This window comes from Lutzomyia longipalpis, chromosome 1 (assembly GCF_024334085.1).
Source record: "Lutzomyia longipalpis isolate SR_M1_2022 chromosome 1, ASM2433408v1".
In the NCBI taxonomy this organism is placed as follows: Eukaryota; Metazoa; Arthropoda; class Insecta; order Diptera; family Psychodidae; genus Lutzomyia; species Lutzomyia longipalpis.
Genome location: NC_074707.1, coordinates 48,011,141 through 48,036,402, shown reverse-complemented (window position 1 = coordinate 48,036,402; position 25,262 = coordinate 48,011,141). Strand labels below are relative to the sequence as shown.

General features: G+C 35.3%; 8 protein-coding genes across 17 annotated transcripts in view; 2 read left to right on the top strand and 6 right to left on the bottom strand.

Moving 5' to 3' along the window:
* The window catches only part of LOC129786795 (trypsin-1), a 5,959-nt gene extending 2,122 nt beyond the window's left edge, over nt 1–3,837 (bottom strand). The window contains exon 1 of the mRNA XM_055822035.1: nt 3,834–3,837. Within this exon, the coding sequence (XP_055678010.1) occupies nt 3,834–3,837 (4 nt within the window). The remainder of the gene's footprint in view (nt 1–3,833) is intronic.
* The window catches only part of LOC129787983 (protein Peter pan), a 1,185,971-nt gene that overhangs the window by 918,822 nt on the left and 241,887 nt on the right, over nt 1–25,262 (bottom strand). The gene's annotated exons all lie outside the window — the stretch shown is intronic.
* LOC129787980 (L-dopachrome tautomerase yellow-f2-like) overlaps nt 1–25,262 on the top strand; it is a 1,067,766-nt gene that overhangs the window by 800,617 nt on the left and 241,887 nt on the right. The gene's annotated exons all lie outside the window — the stretch shown is intronic.
* Nucleotides 1–25,262, bottom strand: part of LOC129788029 (aprataxin-like protein) — a 72,329-nt gene that overhangs the window by 27,651 nt on the left and 19,416 nt on the right. The gene's annotated exons all lie outside the window — the stretch shown is intronic.
* Nucleotides 985–6,232, bottom strand: LOC129787967 (leucine-rich repeat protein soc-2 homolog). 7 transcript variants are annotated; one of them, XM_055823873.1, is made up of 4 exons: nt 4,264–6,229; nt 1,668–1,929; nt 1,386–1,462; nt 985–1,277 (listed from the first exon to the last, which is right to left on the bottom strand). In XM_055823873.1, the coding sequence occupies exon 1, from the start codon at nt 6,020–6,022 to the stop codon at nt 4,391–4,393; it is 1,632 nt and encodes a 543-aa protein (XP_055679848.1). In that variant the 5' UTR covers nt 6,023–6,229; the 3' UTR covers nt 985–1,277; nt 1,386–1,462; nt 1,668–1,929; nt 4,264–4,390. The 7 variants fall into 7 exon arrangements, with proteins under 7 accessions (XP_055679848.1, XP_055679846.1, XP_055679847.1 ...); XM_055823871.1 differs by having other exon boundaries at nt 1,668–1,889; nt 4,264–6,208; XM_055823872.1 differs by having other exon boundaries at nt 985–1,462; nt 1,668–1,889; nt 4,264–6,218.
* Nucleotides 6,453–7,190, bottom strand: LOC129788032 (28S ribosomal protein S24, mitochondrial). Its single transcript, XM_055824000.1, has 3 exons — nt 7,125–7,190; nt 6,868–7,054; nt 6,453–6,797 (listed from the first exon to the last, which is right to left on the bottom strand). The coding sequence occupies exons 1-3, from the start codon at nt 7,143–7,145 to the stop codon at nt 6,508–6,510; spliced, it is 498 nt and encodes a 165-aa protein (XP_055679975.1). The 5' UTR covers nt 7,146–7,190; the 3' UTR covers nt 6,453–6,507.
* Nucleotides 8,829–17,144, top strand: LOC129787951 (mucin-2). The gene is made up of 7 exons (XM_055823836.1): nt 8,829–9,423; nt 9,619–9,839; nt 9,952–10,568; nt 12,577–12,631; nt 13,357–14,472; nt 15,637–15,778; nt 15,847–17,144. Exons 1-7 carry the CDS (start codon nt 9,322–9,324, stop codon nt 16,213–16,215), a joined length of 2,622 nt encoding a protein of 873 aa, XP_055679811.1. The 5' UTR covers nt 8,829–9,321; the 3' UTR covers nt 16,216–17,144.
* The window catches only part of LOC129787993 (L-dopachrome tautomerase yellow-f2-like), a 34,201-nt gene continuing 27,888 nt past the window's right edge, over nt 18,950–25,262 (bottom strand). For all 4 annotated transcript variants that reach the window (XM_055823937.1, XM_055823936.1, XM_055823935.1 and 1 more), the window contains exons 3-4: nt 21,248–21,773; nt 18,950–19,909 (exon numbers count right to left, since the gene is read on the bottom strand). In XM_055823937.1, the coding sequence (XP_055679912.1) occupies nt 19,345–19,909; nt 21,248–21,773 (1,091 nt within the window). In that variant the 3' untranslated portion in view covers nt 18,950–19,344. The remainder of the gene's footprint in view (nt 19,910–21,247; nt 21,774–25,262) is intronic.

Here is a 25,262-nt window from a genome sequence, read left to right as displayed (position 1 = left end):
AATCCTGGGATGAGATTCCCAATCTTGTGGTCACTCTATCATTACCAAGAAGAAATGACCACAGATCCGGCGAAAACCCCAAATTTTTGCACCAGCCTCCCCTAATTGTCCAGGATGTGACAATTCTGGGATGAGATCCCTAATCCGGAGGTCACTTCATCATTACTAAGGAGGAGTGACCATAAAACTGACGAAAAATCGATCATTTTGCACCAGCATCCCCTATTTCCCCAGGACTTGATAATCCTGGGACAATCCGGGGATGAAATCGTCATTCCGGAGGTCACTCCATCATTATCAAGGAGGAGCGACCACAAATCCGGCAAAAACTCCTAACTTTTGTGTAAGGAATGCATAAAATCTAGTATTGGTCAGGAGGATCAGGAGGATATGGAAGTTCAGTGATGGTATCAAATACCCAGATGAACAGAAATGGCCAGAAAGGCGGTAAAAATCTTTAACATTTATTCCCGGAAGAGCCAAAGATGGCAAATTGTTCATTAAAGGAATTTACGAACCATCACGAACATGGAGGTGAAAAACTACGAATTTGGAGTTCAAAAGCGAATTTGACGAATTTGGAGTTCAAAACTACGAACCTTTTTACGAAAAAGGAGTGAGACCCCATTTTACGAACTGGAGGTTGATTTTCCCATAAGACCAATGAGTAAATAACGAACCTTCTACGAACTTTTGACGAACTTTTATTTTCTGTGTAGGTTTTCTTAGGTAGATTACCAGGGTAGGTATTTAGCTTGTTAAGAGACTGTGTGTCCTAGAGATCAGAACTTTTTTGATTAATTTTACGAATTTATCGTTCTCGAAATAATTTCAAATCAGTTAAAGTCTGAAGAATTATTCTTCTTAACTGTTCAAGGAAATAATTAATTTTTGCTTAGAAAACTAAGCGTTGACTCTAATGGGTTAACCACACGGATCAATTATATTGAAGATCATCAATAAATCTTTTAAAAGCAGCAAATAAAATGCAAATCAATCAAAGGTTTCAGCATTAAGCCTTTAAAAATAGCCTAATCCATTATTTTAGCTAAATAATGAACCTTTCTTGATTTTATTTCGCTTCTAAAATCTACATTTTGTAGGTAGTTTATTTACAGCGTTACCACGTAGAAAATAGAGGAAAGTAAAAGTTATAATAACATTCAAAGCACAGGAATTAAGGGAATTTAGTTTGTTGTTGTCTGTTTTTTGCTGTAGTGTAAATTAGTTGTGTTGTACGATTTTTTTTCTGGCTCACAGTGTGTCCTTTTATGTAGCTTAGTGAGCATTTTTTGTGATTTTTATTTTAAAAATATAAATTTAGTTTTTAAAAAAAAATGTGAGAAAATTTACAAAAAATAAATTCACAAAATTAGAAAACTTACAGTGTAACTAAAGAAAATCCATTTGGAATATTTTATTCTTTTCCGGAGCTATCGAGAGTGGGTGGAGTAGAGTGTGCCTGTAATGAAAGAGCGAGAGAAAAGAGGATATTTAGATTTTTTTTTGATGATGAAAATAGAACATTTGTGGTGGTTCAATTGATCTCTCATCGTGGGGGTCAATTTGTGCTGGTGGATGAATTAAAAATGCAAATTTATGAGGTGCAAGAGATCACACACAGAAAGAGAGATCAAAAGACCACATATTGGCTACAGCAAACTTACAATTGAATGATTGACGCAGCCCATTCTCCCTCTGCTTCGATATTTCTCTGATTTGTTATTTGCCTCCATCCATGTCGATGTTGATGCGGAATTTTGCTGCAATTTGAGTCGATCTTGCAAAATGTTTCAATTTGCTTATTCTAATTTATCCAATTTGGCAATATTTCTCTTAAAAATCTGCTTCATGCCTTCCTCTGCATTCCATACGCATTTTCCTCGAATCTCCTCAATGTAACGATTACATTTACAAGCAATATTAAAGCTATTTTTAAATCACACGTGATTATTACATTTATATAGGGAGCAAATGCAGGAAATATATATAATTAAATGATTAGAATAATAAATCCAATTTTTTTTCTGGAAAGAAAATTCAATGATTTTCATCCAGGAAAAAAATGGATTTTCCTTCATTTTTCACATTTAATTATCATCTCTTCCACATTAGAGGGATTTATTAGTTATATGTAGTTACAATGACTTATCTTATCAACAAATTTTACATTCAAACCTCTCAATTTATCATGTCATTATCGCTCAACTGTGTGGGTTATTCATCAAGCATTTATGCACATTTATCAATAATAATACGACTATCAACAATTGGTTACTAATTTCAATGAATTTTTATCTTATGTACAATTTATTTGCTATTTTTCCTGCTATAGCAAACACTTCATCAGCTAATCTGCACAAGAGCATTCTCATAAGAACTCTAGAATTGGATACTTTTCTTTAATGAATTTAATGTTTCATCCATTAATCATTCTTTTATCAATCATAATGTTGAGGTAAAGTAATTAAAATGGGCTCGTAAAACGTATTTATTAAACGTAAACGTATTATTTGAACTAAAAACTTGACATCAAGCTATAAAAAAACGTTAATTTTTTTTTTATAAAATGATCAAAATCGGTTCAAAATATTTAAAAAGAATTTATGCTACAAACTCAGTTTTAGAAAATTGATAAATAATTTGTTTTATTTTAAACTATTTTTTTGAGAATACTTCTGAGTTACTTAGAATACTTCAGATTTATTATTTGATACTTTTTTTTAACCCATTCTTGACAGCTTTGACTGATTCAAATGAAACTCCCATTATTCTGGAAACTTTCATTCTAGAGAGTTTCATTTAAATCAGTGAAAGATTCTCTAGAAACTGGCAGGAATGAGTTGAAAAGGTTGAAAAGTATTCAACTAATAAATCTGAAGAATAATCCAGAATAGTTCTCAAAAAATAGTTTACAATAAAACGAATTATTTATCAATCTTCTAAGGTCAAGTTTGTAGCACAATTTCTATTTTTCTTGGACCGATTTTGACTATTTATTTTATAATAGTTCTTCCCTTTAGAAATGTTTAAGGATCAACCAGGAGTCTTTTGGTCTTGAAGTTTGTGGCGTACCTTTAAGAAAAGTTATTACAATATTGTTTTAAAATTCGAAGAAAATTAACATGATTTTACCTAATTTAATCTCAAAAATTTTCTTTCGTTTCTTTGTGAGCATTTTCTATCAAATTTTCCTCAAAATCGGGTTTTGTAGATTTTGTGGCAATAAAATAAAATGTGATTTAAGGGTAGATTCTGATAAAAATATTTTCTTTTATGTTCTAACAACTTAAAAGTTGTTGTAAGATTTTGTTAGCTGATATTTTAAAATCTTTCTATTGTCATTCTATAAAAGAAAAATAAAGAATTTCTTGTTTCAGAAAACAGTCAAAAAGATCCCTGAAGAGGCATGGAAAAGTAATTTTCCATCAAAAACTTCGATCCAAGAATGAAATAATATGTTAGAATCTTATAAGATTTTTCCGAGATTACCTAAAATCTTATACCTGACGAATTGTAAACAAAAGAAAAGATCATATTTTATTTTATGATATTTTTATCAGAATCGTCTCCTTAGTGTAGTTTATAAAAAAAATTGAGAATAAGAATGAAAATTTATGGTTAACAGATATTTTATTTAGAAAATGAATAGCCAAACAAATTATTTAATAATAAAGAAGTGAAATTTTAGAAAAAAATCTCCCAAAATATCTACATGAGGCAAAAATGGGTTAAAATTTAATTACTTGAACACAGAATAAAAATAAATTAAGGATTGATTTATAATTTGAAAAAAAAATCAAACAAATGGGAAAGCATTTTTGGATTCTAACGCATTCTAGTCCTTAACTTATTAGAAATTCTTAGACAATGCTCTTGAATAAATTTGGAGGCTATTTTTTATGAAGCATATAATATTCTCTCTTTATAGCATAATACATAATGCAATATATCTCGTTTAATTTGAGAAAATGAGTGTGAATATGTTTTTCTTTTTCTTTTTTTCTTTTTGGAAGTTTGTGCCATCGTTTTCATCATTTTACCATCATCATAATTATTTTTTTCTCTTCTATAAAAATATATTTATATTGTTTATTTTGTGAAATAATAATTTTCCATTTTTTTTTGGTATTCTTCGTCTGATTGATTTTTTTTTTTAATTTATAATTTTCTTTTTAAAAAATATATTTTATATATGTTTTGTGTGTGGCTCGTCCTCCACACATTTTTGTGCATATGGTTTTCAATCTCTGAGAATATTACCTCTCATCCGGGATTGCCCCTTCTTGCCAAGCAGCAACTTTTGCATGAGGGATTTCGTTGAAGAGAGAGCAGAAAGGAAGGTTTGTGGTTTGTGTCGGGGCGGCGGCGACGGTGTGCCGGAAGTGAATCACATTTGTCGATATGGCGAGTGAAGTTTAAGGTATTGTATGACCAGGGATGGACCCCCAGCCACCACTTCAGGCGGTATGGCACTCAGTGGACAATTTTCGATGCTCATAATGGCGAGATTTTGACACAGCGCCAACTCGTAGGGCAGCTTCACGAGGGCAACGTTGTCATTGATGTAGAGGCTCTCGAGATTCTCAAGAGTCCCAATTTCCTCCGGCAGGAATTGCAGATTATTCTCCCCAACGGATAAGTAGGTGAGCGACGTGAGGTGTCCAATGGTGCGTGGCAGTGACTGAAGGTGATTTGACTGAAGGATGAGCTTCTGGAGATCGTGCAGGAGTCCTATTTCACTTGGCAGGGACTCAATGCGATTCTCCTCGAGATCCAGCACACGCAACTTCCTCAGGCTACCAATGGTATTGGGGATTTTCTTCAGCATATTATTGGAGAGGATGAGAATCTCAAGGTTCTGCAAGCAGTGCACGTCATCGGGGAGTTTTGTCAGGGAATTTGTGCCCAAATTCAACTCCACCATATGGATCCATGTCCCAATATCCAATGGCAGTGATGTGAGCACATTCTCCTTCATATTGAGCTTCGTGAGTCCCTTGGCACGACTGAAGATCCCATAGGGGATCTTGTCGATTTGATTGTGCTCCAAATTTATACTCGTGACATTGGTGAATTGCGCTGGACCCCCACACGGGTAGCTGTGGAAGGAATTGCGTGAGAGTGTGATGCTGGTGAGGGAGCTGAGACTGGCAAGAAGCCCATCCGGGAGTTGGGAAATACTATTGCCCTCCACATTGAATTCATCCATGAATTTGCAGTTCTTCAGCGACTGCGGAATTGACGTGAGACGATTGTAGCGCAATCCCAATCGCGCCAGATTCGTCAACTGCCCAATACTTTCGGGTATGTCCAGGAGTTCGTTGTGTTGCAAATCCAGCGCATTGAGATTAACGCAATGCCCAATTTCCTCCGGGAGGTGCTCCAGGTGATTGTGGGAAACATCCAATGTGGTGAGATTCACCAGGTGCCCAATCCCCTTGGAGAGCTCCCGGATTTTATTCTCACGCAAGCTCAGCATTGTCAAATTCGTGAGATTACTAATGGCATCCCCCACAATTCGGATACGATTGAATCGGAGGTAGAGCGTGGTGAGACTTGTGAGCTTGTAGATGACATCGGGAATCTCCGAGAGTTTATTGTGGCGCAAATCCAGCACCTTGAGCTGCTTCAAATTTTGCAGGGATTCGGGCAGCGACGTGAGGCTATTCTCATTGAGTGCCAATGTCTTGAGGTTGGACAGGCACCCAATCTCCGGGGGGAGAGATGAGATTTTATTCCCATACAGGTAGAATTCCACCAAGCTCGAGCATTCCTTCACTGTGGCCGGGATGGTGGTGATGGAGGATTTACTGAGATCCAGCCTTTTGACATTGTCATCGCGACATCGCTGGAATTCCTTCATAACGTCCACATCCGCCTGAATGGCCTTGCCCTTCTTGGCCGTGGGTTTGGGCTTGTTGGACTCGGGGTGCTTCACTGTGACAATCTTGGGGCGCACCACCTCCGCCGGTTCGCTGCTGGAGCTCCCACTGGCGCCTCCACTTCCCCCCAAGTTCATGGCTCTCCTGGTGCAGTGTCTCGCACGAAAATACTCTCTTTGTGTCACGCAACCACTTACCTACGCACTGCGACACATTTTCACGCCAGCACTTCACGAACAATCATTAATTTCACAATTTTTCCCAGCACTTCTTCAAGCTACACAAGTGGAGTGAAAAAAGCTCGTAGATTCCCGAAACATGCCCAGTTTGCTTGGACAAACCTTACGAAACATGCAACATGTTCCCAAATTAACCAGCAACATGTTCCATGAATCAAGGAACAGCGAGATGTGGAAATTCTCCTGGGTAGTCTAATGGAATCAACGACTAAACATAATGTTTCACGCAACATAAATAAGGGAAAAATTTTCGTGAAAAGCTCGGAATTCCTCGGAAGCCACCGCGCTGGGGCGCAGGAAAATGAGATGACCATGAAAAGCTCCAGACTTCATTACTAAACAGTTCAAAATTATATTATTCCTAAAAACAACATTTTCTTGCCCTAGATGTACTTGAAGACAATATCCTTCTTGTCCTGTGTTGTTTCCAGCTCCAGCGTTACTGGACAGTGAAGCCACCGGGCCAGCATTTCTTCCGTGTAGCCAATGAGGAAGTACATTTTCTGAGCAGTGATACCCTGTCGGATCATAGCAGCTATTCGGATGTGATTAAATTGCCTCTTGATGATGACTTCCGATAGAACCAACCCATGCCAAGTGCCCACCATGAATTTCCTTATAAACATATCCTCAACAGCTGTTTCTGATGATCTCAATCCATCCAGGAGGTTTGCTTCAAAAGATTAAATCACAAATTAAATAATTTTTCCTGATTGGATGATCATCTCTGGGCAATTTCTTACAAGTATTCAGGGAATTATATCCCTTCCTTACGGCAATATGATGGGGTTTCTGGGACATCTCGTAGGTCAGTGGGCGATCCTTCTTCACGGAGGTTTTGTACTTTCCTGCCGTCTTCTTTTCCAGCACTGTACTCACGTGAATGCTCCTCGTCTGACCCAGTCGATAGGCCAACCCATTGCGACACGCCTAAAGGACACAATAAAAGGTAACAAATCATCTGGAAATTGAGGATTTCCTGGCCAAGAGGAGGATTTACCTGCACGAGGAGCGCTGACATGTTTTGATTTCTTCTTCAAGAGAACTAAAGAAAATTAGGGATGAAGATTTCGCGGAAAATTAAGAAGTTTTTATTTTTTTTTTTCTTACAAAGAGGATTTATGAAATTTTTATAACGATATTTTGAATTTTTGAAAACATTAATTTTCATAAATTAATCCGGAAAATTAGGATTTTTTTTTATTTAAGGCAATGAAATTCTTATTCCTTCTTTCTACTGTTTTTTTTTTAATTACTTTTCAGGATTGAATTTAGTACATTTTAGTATTAAATTTAGTACTTTTTTCTGATTGAACTTAGAGCTCTTTCAGTTACAATTTACTACATCTTTAGCTAGAATTTAAAATGTTTTCGACTAGTGTAGCGCCCGACTCACTATCCAGCGAATATTAACCTAGCTCATAGAGTGAGTACCCTTAGATTGGCGGTAACTGTAACGGCTGCCCTTCCCTCGGCAACGGCTTCTGCCCCCAGGTTACAAACCCTCAATAGGTGAGAGAGAATACGAGAATCCTCAAGAGAACGTAGGAGAGCACTGAGAGAGTAATTATATGAGAGTGGTAAAGAGGGACGATGAGAGTAGAGTCAGTCGGAGCTCAGCCTTGAGTATGGCTGCAAGCAAGTTCAAAGTGCTCTGTAGTTTTAGTTCGAGGACGAGGGTGGAGGTTACTGTGGGGAGTTGACCAAAGCCCTGTGACGCCCCCTATTCAGGGCGCCACACTAGTATTTAGTACTTTTATTTGTTGAATTTAATTCTTAAATTTGAATTTTCAAAAATACAAAATCTCGTCGAAGTAACAAATTGAAGCTGAAAAAGTACTAAATTCTAGCTGAAAACATACAAAATTCTAGTCAATTCTAGTTTAAAAAGTATAGGTACTGAATACAATGAGAAAAGTACTAGATTTAAGCCGAAAAAGTACTAATTTGAATTTTATTTTTTCAACTAGAATTTATTAGTACTTTTAGGCTTTTGCTCCTCAGTCTATACATTACATCTGTTGAATACATTTTTAATTCTTTGGCAAATCATCCGAATAATCCGAATATTTTCATTCCAGATAAAAACCTCCTGATATTAATTTTTTCTGTGAAAACTTTCAGTGAATATTTCTTAGAGATCAAAGTATTTTCATCTGGACAAAACATATAGGGGAGACCGGGGTTAAAAAAGTCACTTAAGGGTTTAGAAAAAGCTCGAAACATCATATTTCCCAAACAGATAAAAGCGAAATGTATAGGTAATTTCTTTAGGAAATTTACTGCCCTACAACTCTTTCTCAGATCATTTTGTTCTATCTAGCTAGGAAATATGATATTTTAGGCTTTTTCCAAACCCTTAAGTGATTTTATTAGCCCCGGTCTCTCCTACCTAAATTCTTTATAACAAGAGAAAATCGAATATTTCACGTTTAACCCTAAGAACACAAAAGGGTTAAGGGAAATATTCATTTTTAAACATATTTTTCATGAATCTTCTGAATCTTTAATGAAAATTCCAGGATTTTACATTTTCCCAAAGTTTTCTTGATCATAAGAAAATGCAAAATTTCCTTGTAAAAAAAACGTTCTCTAGAAGAAAACCTAATCCAGGAAATTTATGAAATTTATGCTGAACCCATTGAAAATTTCCCAACATAATCCGACTGCTTCACGAAGAAAACAGCCCGCGAGCATAACGTGGTGCCCAACTGGACCATTTTCTGAACGTCAAAAAATGCGAGTTTGGATCGTCTGGAATTAGGAGTGAAATTGTTGTGCATTTTGGTGGAAAAATCACGCGAAAATCTTGTGCAATAGCCCTCGTTTTTAATCGTTAATTTGTTACAAAACCCTCCCGTGAGCCCCAAGAGGTGGTGCACAGGTGATTTCGAGTATTTGGTGGTGCGCCACGGAGGCACGAGCGCGCATTCTTTCACCGCAACTCCGGGCTGTGTCTTTTAATGAATTCGCTGCTACCGCACAAGTGCTCCATTTCCGGGCAATTTTCCCATTAAGGGCTAAACACGGTGGGACGACAGCTGGCAGAGGCGAAGCGAGGGGAGTGAAGATCAATTGAGTAGCTGTGGAGTTTGGCGTGTGCGTGGCGATTGCATCCGGGGAGAGCGACATTGGGATGTTGGTGGAATCTGTGGGTGTGCGCGGAGGACGAAAAAGTTGACGAAGGGACGTGCGGAATGGATTCATCGCCACGCAATGCCCTATTCCGGGAGATCCACAAGAACACCTGGCTCAAGAGGATCACGAGTGACGTGAAGAAGCTGACGGTTGGTGCAAAAGTAGGTCACAAGTCGCGCGAGAGTGGCAAAAATATTGTCACACTCGCGTGAGTTTCTTTGTTAAAAGACCATCCCACGAGTTGTGAGAGCAACAGCACCAGGAGAAGTTTCTTCTCTTCTCTTGGGGGCTGCTCTGAGAAGGGGATTGTCTGTGTGATAAAACTTGTTAATTTTGCATCCTTTTGCATCTTTTAGAGATCAGAAAAATTCTGGGTTGTCTTCTGTGTCCACGATGATTTTGATGCACTGCTTGAGGGCTACATGGAACCCCGTATGGCTCCATCGCATTCACCCGAGTGGACAGTCTCCCTCCAGCAGACACAGCACATTTCGCACGCTCTGGTGCCATTGGAGCAGGAGTACGAGTTTGTAATCACCCTGAGTTCCGATGTTGTTCGCTTCAGCGCCTCATCGTGGTAAGTTGTGAGAGGAAAAGTTTTTTTCTTCTTTCTGTGCGCGGGTGGTTTTTCCCTTTTTTTTTGCTTTCACTTTCCTGATTTTTCTTCATTTTTTATCCTTTTTTTTAAGGGAAATTATGCAAGAATGGGTGGATACACTGCGCTCCAAGTTGCGAGAGATGAAGATCCTTTCGCCACGGGAGAATATCTACAGCAAATTACCGGAAATTCGTCCACCGCTCCTGCCAACAAGGGATCCAACATCACCACTGCCAGCTCCACCACCTGTTCCTGCTGCCCTTGTTCCGGGCATTGAGCGTATTGTCCCCCCCACAACGGTGGCAGTTACAACAGCTGCAAACACCACAAGTGGTCAGAATACTCCAACCACTAGTGCAATGTCCAATACTCTCACACAGAATCTCATTGCAATGCTCTCGAGTCCCATTGCGAATCTCCGGCAGCACACAGACGATGCACAAGCATCCGGAAGTAGTCCACGTGCTGCAGCAACAACATCCACAGCAACCCCATCAGGTAGCAGCTTAACCAATGGATGTGCTAGTCCGGCAAAGAAGGCAGCAGCAAAGCCATCGGCAAAAGTGCAGCAAAGTCTAGCGAAAACCTTCACGGATAACGTTCTAGCGGACCCAAATACCTGCCCACCCTCAACATCAACCACCCAAGACGTCTCCACTGAAGCCTCCACATCTTCCAATGGAGCCACAATCGATGACAGGGAATCTGGTGAGTGGCAAATTAATTTCCGCACGTCAAATTGCAATTCAAATTGAAATGAAATGAAAAAAAAGGAAGACACTCCGCGCGGAGAAAATGCTCCGTTTCGCAGTTAAACAAGTGAAAGTGCCTCTAATTCGAATGCTCTTCCATTTTTCGTAATTTACCAAGAGACTCGCAGCATAGTTTTGCTTTAATTGTTATACAATCACCGTGCTATGGAGTGATTTTTGTGAGCGCAGAGGGTCTCTCTCAGTCAATTGTAAAATTCTTACACAAAGTACAACTTTTTCTACGCGATGTGTACTCAAAGGGGGGTAATTAATTTATTTTTTGCACAAAATTCCATCCAAAGCAAGAAAAGTTGAGTGTTGCATTTGCAGGGAAAACGTTCTTTATAATAATCATTTAATTAATTAATTCGTTTAATTGGAACTAAAAGAATTGAGCATTAGCAGAAGGTCTTGGAGATGTTGCAATGTTATAAAGAGAAAGAATTTTATTAACTCTCTCTCTCTCTTCGATTTGCAGTTTTTCTTTTATTAAATTCATCGTGAAAAATTTCTATAATTTTTAAAATAAAATATCGACTATGGGCCTTATTCAGCGACCAAGAAATCCTTGAAATTCGCTAGAAATCTTGAAATTTCAGTACAAAATTCAAAGATTTCAAGGGTTTCTTGGTCGCTGAATTAGGCCCTATACTGGATAAAAGATAAAAGGATTTTGGTATTCGCTATAAAAGTTTTTATCAATTTATGTCTTTTATTGTAAAAGTAATTTTTAAAGAATCTTTTATGAGCGTTTTTTTTTACCATTTTCATGAAATTGGTCATGTTAAAATTCATAAATCTAACAGAAATTGATTTAATATTACAATTATCTTAACGTAAGTTTTTTTTCCTTTGGTTTAAAAAAAATCTTTTTTTTTAAATCGGTATTTTGCATAAAATATTTTTAATAATAAAATAATAGTTTTTGATCGAATTCACCGATAAAAAATCTATAAAAAGATTATAGAAGATTACGTTGAATTATTACGCTGAAAAATTATTTTTAGACGTGATTTGAACTTAAAAAGATAGAAGATGAGGCTTCAGTGCACGGTTGAATTAAACAGAAGAAAGTTCTAAAATCAAACTTAAAAAGCATTAATTTTAAGACCAAAGAAGTGATAAATTAAAGTCAAAGAAATATTATACGATTTTAGTTCTAAAACGGCTCTGATTGATAAGAAAAAAATCTTTAAAAACAAGCTTAGAAAAGTACTAAATTCAAGCTTATAAAGTACTAAAATCAAGCCGAAATAGTACTAAATTCAAACCGAAAAGTACTAAAATCAATCCTAAAATTATTAAATTCAAGCTGAAGAAATATTCAATTTTCTTAAAAGTACTAAAATCAAGCTTAAAAAGTACTAATTTTAAAATAAATAAGTGATAAATACAAGCCGAAGAAATAATATATTTGGCTTTTAGTTCTAAAAAGGCACAGATTGATAAGAAAAAATCTAAAAAGTATTAAACTCTAGCTTAAAAAATAAAAAAAGTACTAAATTCAAAACAAAATATGTATGGTAATTGAAATTGAAATGCAATCTTCGAATATATTTGGATTAGTTTCCAATATTCGAACCATTTGCTAAAAATTTAAAAATATTCATCACACAAACATTCTTTAAAATTTTCAATGAATGACCCTTTTTTTTGGCAAAAAAAGCGACGTTTTGATTTACGTTTATTTTTGAATAGAAACACGTTTAATTTAAGACAAAATCTTACAAATTCTGGCACAATGAGCATTTCTCAAAATTCTTAAGATTAAATCTAAAAGAAATTAATATTTTTGTCTTTAATTTTAACAGATAATTCTTTATCAAAGATTTCAAGATCTCGATTTTTTACGGAGATTCAAGACTAGAAAAAATCACAAAAAAAACATTTAAAAGTTCTAAATTTTATTAGGTACAAGAATTTAATAATAAATAAAGTTTTTTTCTTTAATTTTTTTTCTACAGACTGCACCAGCGTGGAATCCCTCCCGATTGTTCCTGAGCCAATCGTCATTCCCAGGTAAGTACCAAAGATTTTTTTCTTTCAATGACGACGCTTCTCAAGATTCTCCGTTAATGCTTCCAAGATCCTTTGATAGTCCTTATCTGCTTCGAGAATCCTCTGAGTCTTCTCAGCTCGTAGGAAGAGATGATAATTTGTTGTTTGCACCTCACTGAGTTTATTCATTCCCTCAAGTTTTTCCTCACAATACGCCACGAGTTTCTGATGGCGTTCCACGAGCTTGTGAAGTTCTTCCCTGAAGATCATTGGCTCCCCTTCCGTTTGAATGCATTTATCTGCTGTGAATTGGGAGGGTTTTCCGGGAGTGCCTTTTGGGGGTTTTTCAGGTGATTTTCTTGGTGATTTTCTTTGAAAATCTTCCTGGGATGATGTGGAAGATGATTGGGATGAGAGATAATCAAGAATTTGCTGCAGAAGTTTATCAGCAAGAAAATTGCGAATTTTACGATCTTTTTTGCTAAATCCCGCGAGTGTGTCCAAAGTTTTGAGGCAATATTCTAATTTTTGCACATTCCTAATTTGTGGGAGTTTCCCTTGGATTTCAATGAGAATACCGCAGAAGTCTTCGTCACTCTGCTCCTCCTGATGCCTCAAAGCTGTGGCCATTTTTCTGTTTCTCCTTCTTTTGCAACGAGAACAAAAAGATTTTCCGGGAACTTGCTTCGATTGCTTTGAATTTCTCTTTCCTTGAGAATTCAAAGTCTTCTGAACGTCTCTTACAGACCTCAGACGTCGCAGAAGAGGCGACAATCGCCATCAAGAGCGAGTCAGGATGCTGCGGCAGAAGGTAGATCATCATCATCATCCCCTAAGACAAATGTGACAATAATTCAAGTGACTAATACAGCAAAATCCCCAGAGGTACCCTCAGAGGGTATTAGCCTCAATGTGAGTCCGGAAGATTCTCCGGAACTTTCAAATGAGCATCAATTTAAATACAACGTGAAGATAAATCCGTCCATTGATACGTCCAATAAGGAGGTGCCCAAGAAAAAGGTTTCGGGATGTCAGGAGAAAGTTGAAATAAGTTCCGTGCACATCCCGAGTACTTCAGCCGCAGCTGGGCACTATGGGAAGATTTGTAATGTCACAGAAGGTCCCAAGGTCACAGTTACGACGACAAATAGCAATTTTGCCACAAATATCTCCGTGGAAGCCACACCGGCGGCACAAGGAAGTGTCTATGAGCAGGTTTTTATCACAACAACAACTGCTGCACCAGTTACAGTGACAACAGCGACGGATACGCGTGTTGTGAACCTCCTGGCGACACAGGCAAGATCAGCTAGTCATTCGGATATTCATGTAACGCAGTCGAAGAGTCCTCCGGAGGCGAGTTCGAGTGGGACTCCGCGGAAGGATAAGAAATCCCCGCAGAAGGTGCCATCGAGGCCAATGCTGACACGAGGGGTTACCGAGGCGGTCATTAGTCGCCCGTCGAGGATTGATAAGAATGCCCTGGGGCGAGGAAGATGCGCCCCGAATGGTGAGGAAGCAACCACGAGTATGCCGAAGACACGTCCACAGGCTGTGGGGGCGGCGAGTGGACAGGATCAGAGGAAGCGCAGTAGTTCGACGTCAGATGCACAGCAAAGTAGCCGGACAGCACGACCAGCTGCAAATGCGGGAACATCCAGCTCGGCAAGGGGTACTCAAGCGCCACCCTTTAGACCACCCCCCGAGGGGAGTTCACAGAATATTGGACGTTTAACACTGAGGGAGCAGCAAGTGATGCACATGCGACGCGAGATGATGCATCCGGGTGGTGTGAGACTTCAGCTGAGACGAAAGGATTGCTTAGGTTCCATTGCATGGGTGGATGCTTTTGGGGCTGTTTGGTGAGTGTTGAGGACAAGGTTAATCACTTTTAAAAGAAAATTGGTTAAAATGACAGAAGTAATCAGTGAAAAGGCATTTTAGCTAAATACTTTAGTTGTTTCAACTGATGTTTTGAGTGAAATTGACTAAATGATTCAATGAAAGGGTGGAAAAGTCGATTAAAATAATCAAAAAGTTCAAAAAGACTGATTTGATCAAAGATTCGAAACAGTCAAAAGATTATAAGTTATTTGGTTCAAATAACAGAATGAAACAGTGAAAAGAGGAGAAGTTATTCAGTAAAAATATACTATAGCATATTTTTAAAAAAAAGTCACGTTAACAGAAGTTAATCAACCGAAATAATGGAAGTTATTCATTATCAAGAAAAATGCCAATTCATGTTGTCAAATGAGCAGAAGTTATCATACTATAGAAGATTTAAACGGTTTAATTTATCAGAAGTTTATCAGTCACAACCAAAGTGCTTCAAACACTTAATATTTACAGAATGATTAAGTTAAATCACATTGTGTGAAGTAATTCCACCATTTGAATTAGCTAAAACGACTAATTGAATTGAAACGAGTGAAAGAAACAGATTGATTCTGTCAAATTACGTTTTACGAAGTATTTTCACCATTTGTATCAGTCGAAATACCCTTTTGCTGAATAAAACTGTGAAATATCTATTTAAAAAAATGAATTGATTAAAATACGTTTTCGCTGAATAAAATAGATAAATATGTTTGATCAAATTCATACAGTTTAAATACCTTTTCGCTGGATAAAACTGTCAAATATCTACGACCAAATGAATCAGTTAAAATACGTTTACAGTGAGCAAAACTGCTAAATATCTTCAACGAAGTGAATCAGTTAAAATACCTTTTCACTGAATAAAATAGTTAAATATCTTCAACAAAATGAATCAGTTAAAATACCTTTTCACTGAATAAAAAAGTTAAATTCCTTTTCGTTTAATCATTTTGTTAAAATACTTTTTCGCTGAATAAAAGTGTCAAATATCTTTCACCAAATTGAATTAGTCAAAATAACCAAAATTTTGACTGAAGTTAATTAATGAAAGACATTTGATAATTATTTTTGTTAAATTAACAAAAGTTTTTTAAAAAGTGATAATTTCCCTAAAAAAAAAAAAGATGATTGAATTTCATCTTCAGGGTATCTGGATGGAAGCAGAAGGAACATCCAATGCTGTACAATGCCCTCCATGTGGGTGATCAACTGATCTCAGTCGGTGGGGTGACAGTGGGATCAGCTGCGGATGCCAATAAGCTCATTAGGAGCTCCCTAGGACTCTATGTGAGTAGGAAATTTTCTCAAAATAAAAATGTTTGCAAGAAAATGAAGGGAAAAATCTCTTTGTTAAGGTGGAGCTAATCATTCGACGTGTTCCCTTTGGGCGTTGCTACGCCATTCGACGTGATCTCGATGGGCAATGCTTGGGTTTGGTACGTGATTGTGCCACAGTGGTGGATCTCGTGCCGAACAGCCTAGCAGCACGTCATGGTCTTCCGCAGAAAGCTCAAACGTGCGATGGGCTATCGCTGACTTTCTGGGTGCTGACGGAAATCAATGGGCGCCCACTGAATCTCTTTGCAAAGGAGAACGAAGTTAAGGATCGACTGAATGCCGTTGGGAGGGACATATCGATTCTAGTGCAGCCATCGGATCTCGTGGCGAAGCTCAAGAAACAACTGAAATCACTGAGAAGTCACAAAGACTACATTGTGCAATAAAAATAAAGGAAGGGAGTGAGAGTGGGTGGAATTGAAGAAAAAACAAAACGTGATGAATAGGTATTTTTTTCTCTTTAATATTGTTGTATAAAGAGACGTTTAGGGAAGCTTTTTGGAGAGAGAGAGAGAAAGAGAAGGAATCTCAAAGACAAAGATGACAAATTCGAAAAAAGGCTGTAGAAAAACAAAAAAGAATTCCAATTAAATGAAGAAAATTTGTAAATAAAATTTTTTAGGCACTTTTACAAGCAAAAAAAAGATAGAAGAAAATTTTAGGACTTTCTACAATATTTATGGAGGGAGAAGAAATGAAAAGAGAAAGAATCAGTGAAAGGATATTTTTGGACAGAGGGGGCAAAGGCAGAGGGTATATATCCACAAGTGATCACATAATACGTAACATTTAATATCCATTCTCATGTACAATATCAAGTGTAGGTTATTATACAAGAAATTCTTTAATTTTTTTAATTAAAAGAGAATTTCTCAAGCACTCTGTGGAATCAATGATGGTGCCTTTAGAGAGCAATAAGGCAATCCTCGCAAATTCATTTTTTTTGTGTGTAAGCTTAGATGGAACTCAAATTGTAAGAAATCTCCCCGAGGCCATATCTCAGATGAAAATTTTAATGTAGAAAAAAATAAAAAGCAAGAAAATGACGTCTCTCAGTTTGACATAGGTCGCACTTGTAGGTACTTAAATCTCCGTATAGTAGATTTTTTATAAAATGTATTCATTGTTTCTCTTTACTAGTCTCGTATGCAGCTATTTTAATTCTTATTATTTTAATTCATTAATAGAACATTGTGAAATTCTCTCAAGAAAAGAAGAAAAAAAGAAGAAGAAGATGGAAAAGTTGAGTAAAAGGTGTGAAAGCATTTGTGGGTAAAACAAAGTGATCAGAAAGTTATTAAAATTTTCCAAATAATTGGGATTGATTCTGTCAAAAATCTTTTCTTTTCTTACAATTTAAAAGTTCTAAAGTTTTTGGTAATTCTGTGAAAAATCTTTTAAGATTTTGACAGTTCATTTATTTGATTTCTTTCTTTTGATAGTCGTAAAAAGAAAAAGAAAAATGTAAAATGTCTTTAGAATCATTTCTAAATGATTTTTGGAAAAGTAAAAAGATACTTTTTATTCCAAAGCACGACAAAAGAATGATTCAAAAATATGACCTGTCAAAATCTGAAATAAACTTGAGAAAAAACTCGATAAAGGAAAAGAAAAGAGAAGTTTGATAGAATCGACCACATACTTTCTTTTCTAATCCTTCAGTATTTACTCCAGATTTGTCCAGGATTTTTGTTAAAAAATAATTTTAGAACTTCTTGTTCTAAATTTCAAGATTATGAATTGAAAATTATCTTTTCTGAATGATTTTTAATTCAAGCTTTACGAAATTTTTAATAACAAAGAATCCGGGGAATATTTGAGCTAAAATTATTTTTTCATAGTGCAAGATGTGTCTCAGTTATGAGTTCTAAAAGTACTAAATTTTTAGATTTGTCAAATCTGATGAATCTTGTTCAGAGAATAAGTAAGAGAAAAACTTTAATGAGATCGATTCTTTGAGAAATCTTTTATAAGGTAACTTACAAATACAAATTTTCAAAGATTTTGACTGTTTATATCTTTAAATCATTCTAATTTTGTTCTAAAAAAAGGAAACAAAAGATATACTATTTTAAAAATCCTTCAGAAAGCTTTTAGCTGTGATTCTTTCGAAGAAAATTTTTAAAGGTTTCTGGAAAAGTAAGAAAAATATGTCTTCGTTCATAACGTTTATAACACAACTACAGGAGGAACTAAATTGTCAATATCTTAAAATATTTTTTATAGATTACAGAAAATCTTATAATTCTTTAAATATATTTGAATTCTCAGAGTGGATAGAAAAGATTTTTAATAGAAACGGTCTCAAGGGTCTCAATATCAGGATCTAAGGGGTCGATTCTGTTAAAAATATTTTCCTTTCTTCCCTTACAATTGAACATTGATAAAACTGTCTGTATTCTTTAAAAAATATTTTAAGATTTTGACAGTTTGTTTTTTTCTTTATTCGTTTTTTTTTTAAAGAAGAATACTTAGCTAGAAATCGTTAAAGATCATCCTGAGAGATTTCTAGAACAGTAGAATCTTTTGTTTTTCTCTTATAGTACAACAAAAGAAAACTTTAAAAGCACAAACTGTCAAGATCTTAGAAAAAATTTCCAGATAACTTTTATCAGAATAAAACTTCAAAATAGACGAAGAAGATGAATAAATTAAAAAGGAAGTAAATGAAGGAACAAGTGGAAAATTATTTGCGCATTAAATAAATTTCAAATAAAAAAAATCACAATTCCGGTTTGAAAAAAAGAAATTAAATTTTCAAATACTCCATAACTTTTTAGTACAAAATTTTTGGAATGTCTTCCCAATGTAGATGTTTCCACATTCTCAATGAGAAAAAATTACGCGAAGAAATATCCTCCATTATGCTTGAAATAACAACAAAAGTTCGTTGAGCACGTGCGCAATTCTTTTCCAACTGACCAACTTCACCTGCGCAGTGAAATTTGTTTTGTAATAAGTAATTCCCCACCCACAGAATGAATTAATTTGCAAGAGAAGATTACTCAACACATCTTTTTCTCTTTCATACGCCACAACACTGGCTTTTTGGAATTCTTATGCACGCGGCGCAGAAAATGCAAAAGAAGACGAAGAGGGGAAAACCTTAAAATGTGATGATTTAGTTTGTATTTAATGTGTTTTTTATTATTATTATTTTAATTAATATTAATGTACCTTATCACACTCTCATCTATCATGAAATGTTTTTTTTTTTTACTATTAACTCGTATTTATAGTTCTTTTTTTTTAATTTTTCATCATTCTTATCTCATTAACAAAATAATTTTATAAAAAAAATAGTAAAATTGTATACTGCAGCTTTGTTAATTTTTTTTAAAGTTACTTCATCTTCTTTTGATGGGATTTTTATGCCCAAGTTAGATTATTTTTTATTGGATTTTGACGTCAAAACTTCAGAAGAATGAAGAAGGAAGAGAATAAAGATGATATTTTGTATAAATTCGTAACTCACACCATTCTTACGTTGGACGGGGGAAGTTTTCTTCTTCTTCTTACAATTCACAGACAGTTCCACGGATGGCTTCCTTCGTTGGGGCTGACCAAACGCGGAAATTGTACTCATTCGTATCGAGTGTTTCATAGAACCAGCGTGGCATTGTATTAGTTATAACCCAGAGATTTCCAGATGTATCAACATTGAGATCAGCAGGATAAATGAATCTCTTCTCGTCCTGCATTACCGTTCCCATGTTCATCGGCATGAGGGGTTTGACGGTGTTCCAGCATCCAATGCCATTACGACCGACTTCAGCGAAGAAGATCACGCCGGTTGAGTTGTCGTAGTAGTGGGAGCCACTCTGACTTCCATCACCGCGTTCCCCGATGCGTTTGAAGTCATCGCCCTGATGAGGACGCATTGAGAGGCTTTGATTGCGCAAAACTTCAGTGGAAACGCTGAATTCCTCAAAACAGGACATTGGGTGGAAATAGGCAGTGCGGTAGCCGCGACAGTCCTGCCCACTGAGGGCAATGGAGAAGATTCCATCGGGCCATTGAAAGTTAATTCCAGCAACAAAATAGTCTCCCTGATAGGGATTCATGTGAAAGAAGTTGTGCCTAATGCGGGAAAAAATTCAGAGGTGAGTACATTATTCGTTTTCTTTTTTTTTTTCAATTTTCAAGTAAATGAGTGTTAGTCATGACCTTAACGAACTTCACGTCAAGGAACAAATAAGCTTTATTTGAACTTATTTATTGTTAAAGAAATTATTGAATTTTTATTAAATAAATTTCTTAGGGCTTTTTTTTAAGTCAGACTTAATGCAATACTAAATCAGGCTTAAATTTCTTAAGGAAGTCTTTTTTTAACCAGGCTTTATCTTAGAAGATAATCTTAAGTTCTTTTTTAATAGACTCAAATTGACTTTAACCAGGCCTAAGTTTAAGCTTTCTTAAAACAGGATTTAGTTTTTTTGGGTTGGCCTAAAATTTTTATAGACTTAGGTTGTTTTGTTTTTTAACCAGGTCTCATTAAGTTAAGCCTATGTTTTTTATGTTAGGCTTAAGTTTTTTTTTAACAAGATCTAAGCTTTTAAGCTAAGTTTCAGCTTTCTTAAACTAGGCTTTAATATTTCTAGATTAGGCCTTAGTTTTTTTTAGAGTAGGCTTGACTTTTTAAGGTGGATTCAAGATTTATTTGCTTTAGTTTGTCAAGCTAAATTTAAGCTTTCTAAAAACAGGCTTAAATTTTTAAGCTTAGTCTGAATTTTCTACATTAGGCTCAGGTTTTATAACCTAAGTCAAAGTTTTATTGGATAGGCCGAAGTTTTTTAAGGTGGGTTCAACTTTTTTAAACCAGCAAGGCTTAGTTTTGTAAACTAGTGAAAAGTTTTCTAAAAACAGACTTAAGTTTTTTAAGTTAGGCCTTAGTTTTTTCAAGTCAGGCCTCATTTCTTTCAGTTAGACCTAAATTTCTTAGACCAGGCCTTAATTGTTTAGATAGCGCCTAATTTTTTAGGCTGAAGTTTAATTGACATGAGTTTAGTATTTTAAACTGACAAAAACCTAGGCTCAAACAGAAAACTAGTTTATTAAAAAAACTAAAGCAACGGACTTAGCCGAACTAAGTACTGAATTTGACTCAATATTGGGAATATTTTATTCTAAAAAAATCTTCAAATGCAAAAGATTTTTTGAAAGAAAAAGAAATTTAATTTCAAATAAGTTCCTAAAGGTGATTTTTTTTTAGCTATAAATAGGCGATTTTGAAAAGCTTTTAGACGATATTTTTATTAAACATTCATGTCATCGCCGTATCTTTCACCAAAATTTAATTCTAATTTATGGGATATTTTGTGATTTTGTGATCTCTTTGCCATCGAGAATGAAATGATTTTTAAATAAATTGAGTCATTAGAAAAATCAAAGAGAGAAAAAAAAGATTTTGTGCCTCACCAGAATTCCCACATTTTCTTCTCTCGCAAACTAAAGACGAAAATCTTTCCATCTGAGAGATTGGGAATGTAGACAAAAGCTCCACCGCAATCCTTATCATTGGGAATGTCTACGGCCACACTGATGCTAGCCCCATTCGCGTCCATAACGTTGCTTGGGTAGACGAATCTCTCGGCCACGGTGTCGGTGGTTGTGTCGATGGCGTAGACCACGGAAGGATGCTCCTTAATTGAACCATCATTCGTCACGTGGCGTCCAGTGTCGACAAACCACAACCGTTCGCACGTATCCATTCGCATCCGGTAGATTGAAGTGAAGCGTTCTTCCTTCGGTAGTGAGGAGTCAAGTCTATTCATCTCCAATGAAGGATAAGGGCGTAGAAGGGGGCTTTCAGTTGACTTTGCCTCAGACATGGAGATCACATTGAGTGTGGAAAGGACATTTGGTGCTCTTCGGGGGATGGCAACAAAGAGACGTCCCTTGTGGTGCGTTACCCCCATTGGGACATTGTTGTAATTATTATAGCCTAAAGTGTAAAAAAAATTGATTCTTTACTCTTTTTGGCGAAAGTTCTTCTTGGTGAAAGACGTTCTGTAGCGCATTTTGCAAGATTTAATTTTCAAAAGGAATTATGTACCGTTGTGTAATCTTTTTGGACATTATCTTGAAAGTCTCAAAAGTCACTCTCTCTCTCTCTCTGACTGGAGACAACATTCAAAAATTGAACGTTTTTTTTATGGATCATTTTTATTTAACAAAAAGAGAAGAGTTTAGTTACAAGTAAAGAATAAACAGATCTTGGTCAAAAATCGTTGAGCAGTCTTCTTTTTTTATTATTTGAATCAGGGATCAATTTCTCAGGGATCAGAACTTTAATTAGAAAATAAAGTATCAGGATTAGCAGCAAATAATTAAGAATTAAGGATTTGGCAAAAGAGAAAAAAGAAAAGTAAAAAAAGTAATTAAGTAATTTAAGTAATTTAAAAAAGAAAAATCTGTCCAGAAAATATTTTATTAATTGAAATAAAAATAAAATTTTTAATGAAAAATTACGATTTTTTAATTTTTTATCTTCGTTATTATGATAAAATCTAATAAATTCTTGAGAATATTTTTTGTAGCTATTCAGAAACTAATTAGACGTAGCATTGACTGCAACATTATTACTGTAAAAAAAATACTATAAAAACTCACTGAAGATGATGCAGAGCGCATCGAAAGCTTTGAGGCTAATCTTGGGATTTTCTTTATAAAAATCTCTCTTTTCTGGCGCTCACCGGACGGAGAAAACTCCTTTTTTACCTACTATAAAAAAAACGTTCCAATGGTCCTGAGAGGGTTAATTGCTCTCGACGTATGTAGATCTCAAGCTGTTTTGACAAAGCTTATTTTGTCTTTAAGAATTCAATTTTTTAAAGCTTATTCGAGACACTGAACAAGGATTTAAAAAATAATTGAATTTTTTTTTGATTTTTAGGAAATAAATCGGTTTTCTTTTAAACATTTTTAATTTTATTTATTTCTTTTCATTTTTAATTCACAATTTTACTTTATGGGAATGAAAATAACACAAAAGAACAGTTTTAGAACTTTTTTGTGGAATTTCATTACTTAAGAATCTGAAAATATTTTTTTTAATCATATTTCACAAAGATTATAAAGAAAAGTCCTTTAAATTGTTTCATGAATTTTGGCCATGATCTGTATAATATCAGAATATTCTCTGAATGTTTTTTATCGTTATGAAATACATTATTTTGAATGAATTTATTTATTTCTTTTGCATATTTTGGGTGAGAAGAAAATTAAATATATATAAAACTGCAAAGTTAAATATATATAAAACTGCAAAGTTAAATATATATAAAAGTGCAAAGATAAATATATTTAAAACTGCAAAGTAAAATATATATATAAATTGCAAAGTAAAATATATATAAACTGCAAAGTTAAATATACATATATAAACTGCAAAGTTAAATATATATAAAATATAAAACTGTAAAGTTGAATATTGCATAGATGGAACAGTATAAAGCGAATGTACGGTAAGTAAAACTTACAGGCTGTGATTCTTTCTTTGTCAGTGAAATGTGCAAAATTGGGTGAATGGGCTGAAATTAAGGAAAGGTTAAATTCTAAAGAAAGACTGACTCGCGCGATGGCTGTGATTCGGGCGCGCGAGTAAGTCTTTCCTCAGAATTTAACCTTTCCTTAATTTCAGCCCATTCACCCAATTTTGCACATTTCACTGACAAAGAAAGAATCACAGCCTGTAAGTTTTACTTACCGTACATTCGCTTTATACTGTTCCATCTATGCAATATTCAACTTTACAGTTTTATATTTTATATATATTTAACTTTGCAGTTTATATATGTATATTTAACTTTGCAGTTTATATATATTTTACTTTGCAATTTATATATATATTTTACTTTGCAGTTTTAAATATATTTATCTTTGCACTTTTATATATATTTAACTTTGCAGTTTTATATATATTTAACTTTGCAGTTTTATATATATTTAATTTTGCAATGTATATATAAACGCCCCGCTACGCGGGGCGCAGGAAGTATTTAACTTTGCAATTATATATTTTACTTTGCAGTTTATATAAAAGCGCCCCTCTACGCGGGGCGCAGATTTATAATGAAGTACTTTTGAAGTTACTTTTCATAGAAAACATCAGTTGTTAAATTCAAAGTCGTCAGATCATTCTTATAAACCTTTCAAAACAAAAATTTTTAGCAAAATGTTCAAACTTTTTATTAATTTTACATGTTAAATATAATAAAAAGTTCCCCCTGCCGCGTCTGCCACTTATTCTTGAAAAGAATGAGCGCCCAGGTTCTACCAACGAGGAGGTGCGGACAGAAGTTGAATAAGAGAGGCTATATGTGTCGCGTCTTATTCCATTAAGAACCCAAAAACTGGAAAGAAAAATATTATTAAAAATATTCACAACAAAATATTACAGAAAAAACTAGCCTTAAAATTCGTATGTAGAATACTGCGTTGGCCGCTCGTGTTGTCGCCTGCCCGTTGATCTGCGTTGCTTGTAGATGCTGGTTGAGGCCGTTGAGGTCGTTGAGGTAGCCTGTTTGTCTAATAAAAGAAATTAACTACATATTATGTTATTTTATCTATATGGTAGGAAAAGGAGTTATTACTCTATTTTCCAAAATATCTTTTATGTGTCTTCTCATCTTTTTGACATCATATCTTTGTTGGCATGGGTCTTTGCCTAACACGTAACTGACCGCATTTGCCATAGCAAAAATGCCACACATGATATAGTCTGGCTGACTCATTACTTTATTAATTTTAATATGATTCGAAATTGGTTTTAAATGGGGATGTAATTTTCTCAAAAATTTTAAAGCTTGTTTATTAACTATTGAGCCGTTCATCGAATCATAATAATCTATCGTATTGTCACCGTTATAAATCGCGAGGGTAAAATGTCCTATGAAATTAGATTCTTGTCCAGAAGTAAGTATTATTTGAATGTGTTTTTTATTGGGAGGAATTATGGGACATGCGTCTGTATTGTGGACTCCAAATTCAAGATTAACGTTTTCAAATTCGGGGTATTTTTCGGTGAGAATATGCATGAAACGGTATATATGAAGTGAACTTGCATATGTGGAGTCTAAACTTATATCTTCAGTTCTCCATAGTTCAAGTAGAACGTCAGGTTGGTCAACAGGTTTTTCTGGACTTTTGTCTTTGACTATTTTCTTAGTAGTTGATGGAGAAGAAATATTTTGGGGCTCTTTGACAATTTGAGGGGGTGGCAAAGAATCAGGCGTATGAGATTTAGGAGGTGATTTTGAAATAACTTTTTCTGGTTTCTTTGGGTCAGGCGTATGGGGTTTAGGAGGTGATTTTGAAATCGGCGTATACGGTTTAGAAGGTGACTTTGGAATAAATGTTTCGGGTTTCTTTTCATCGACTATGCAATAAACGGGACGATGATCAGAGAAATAACTATCATAAATTCCGACTG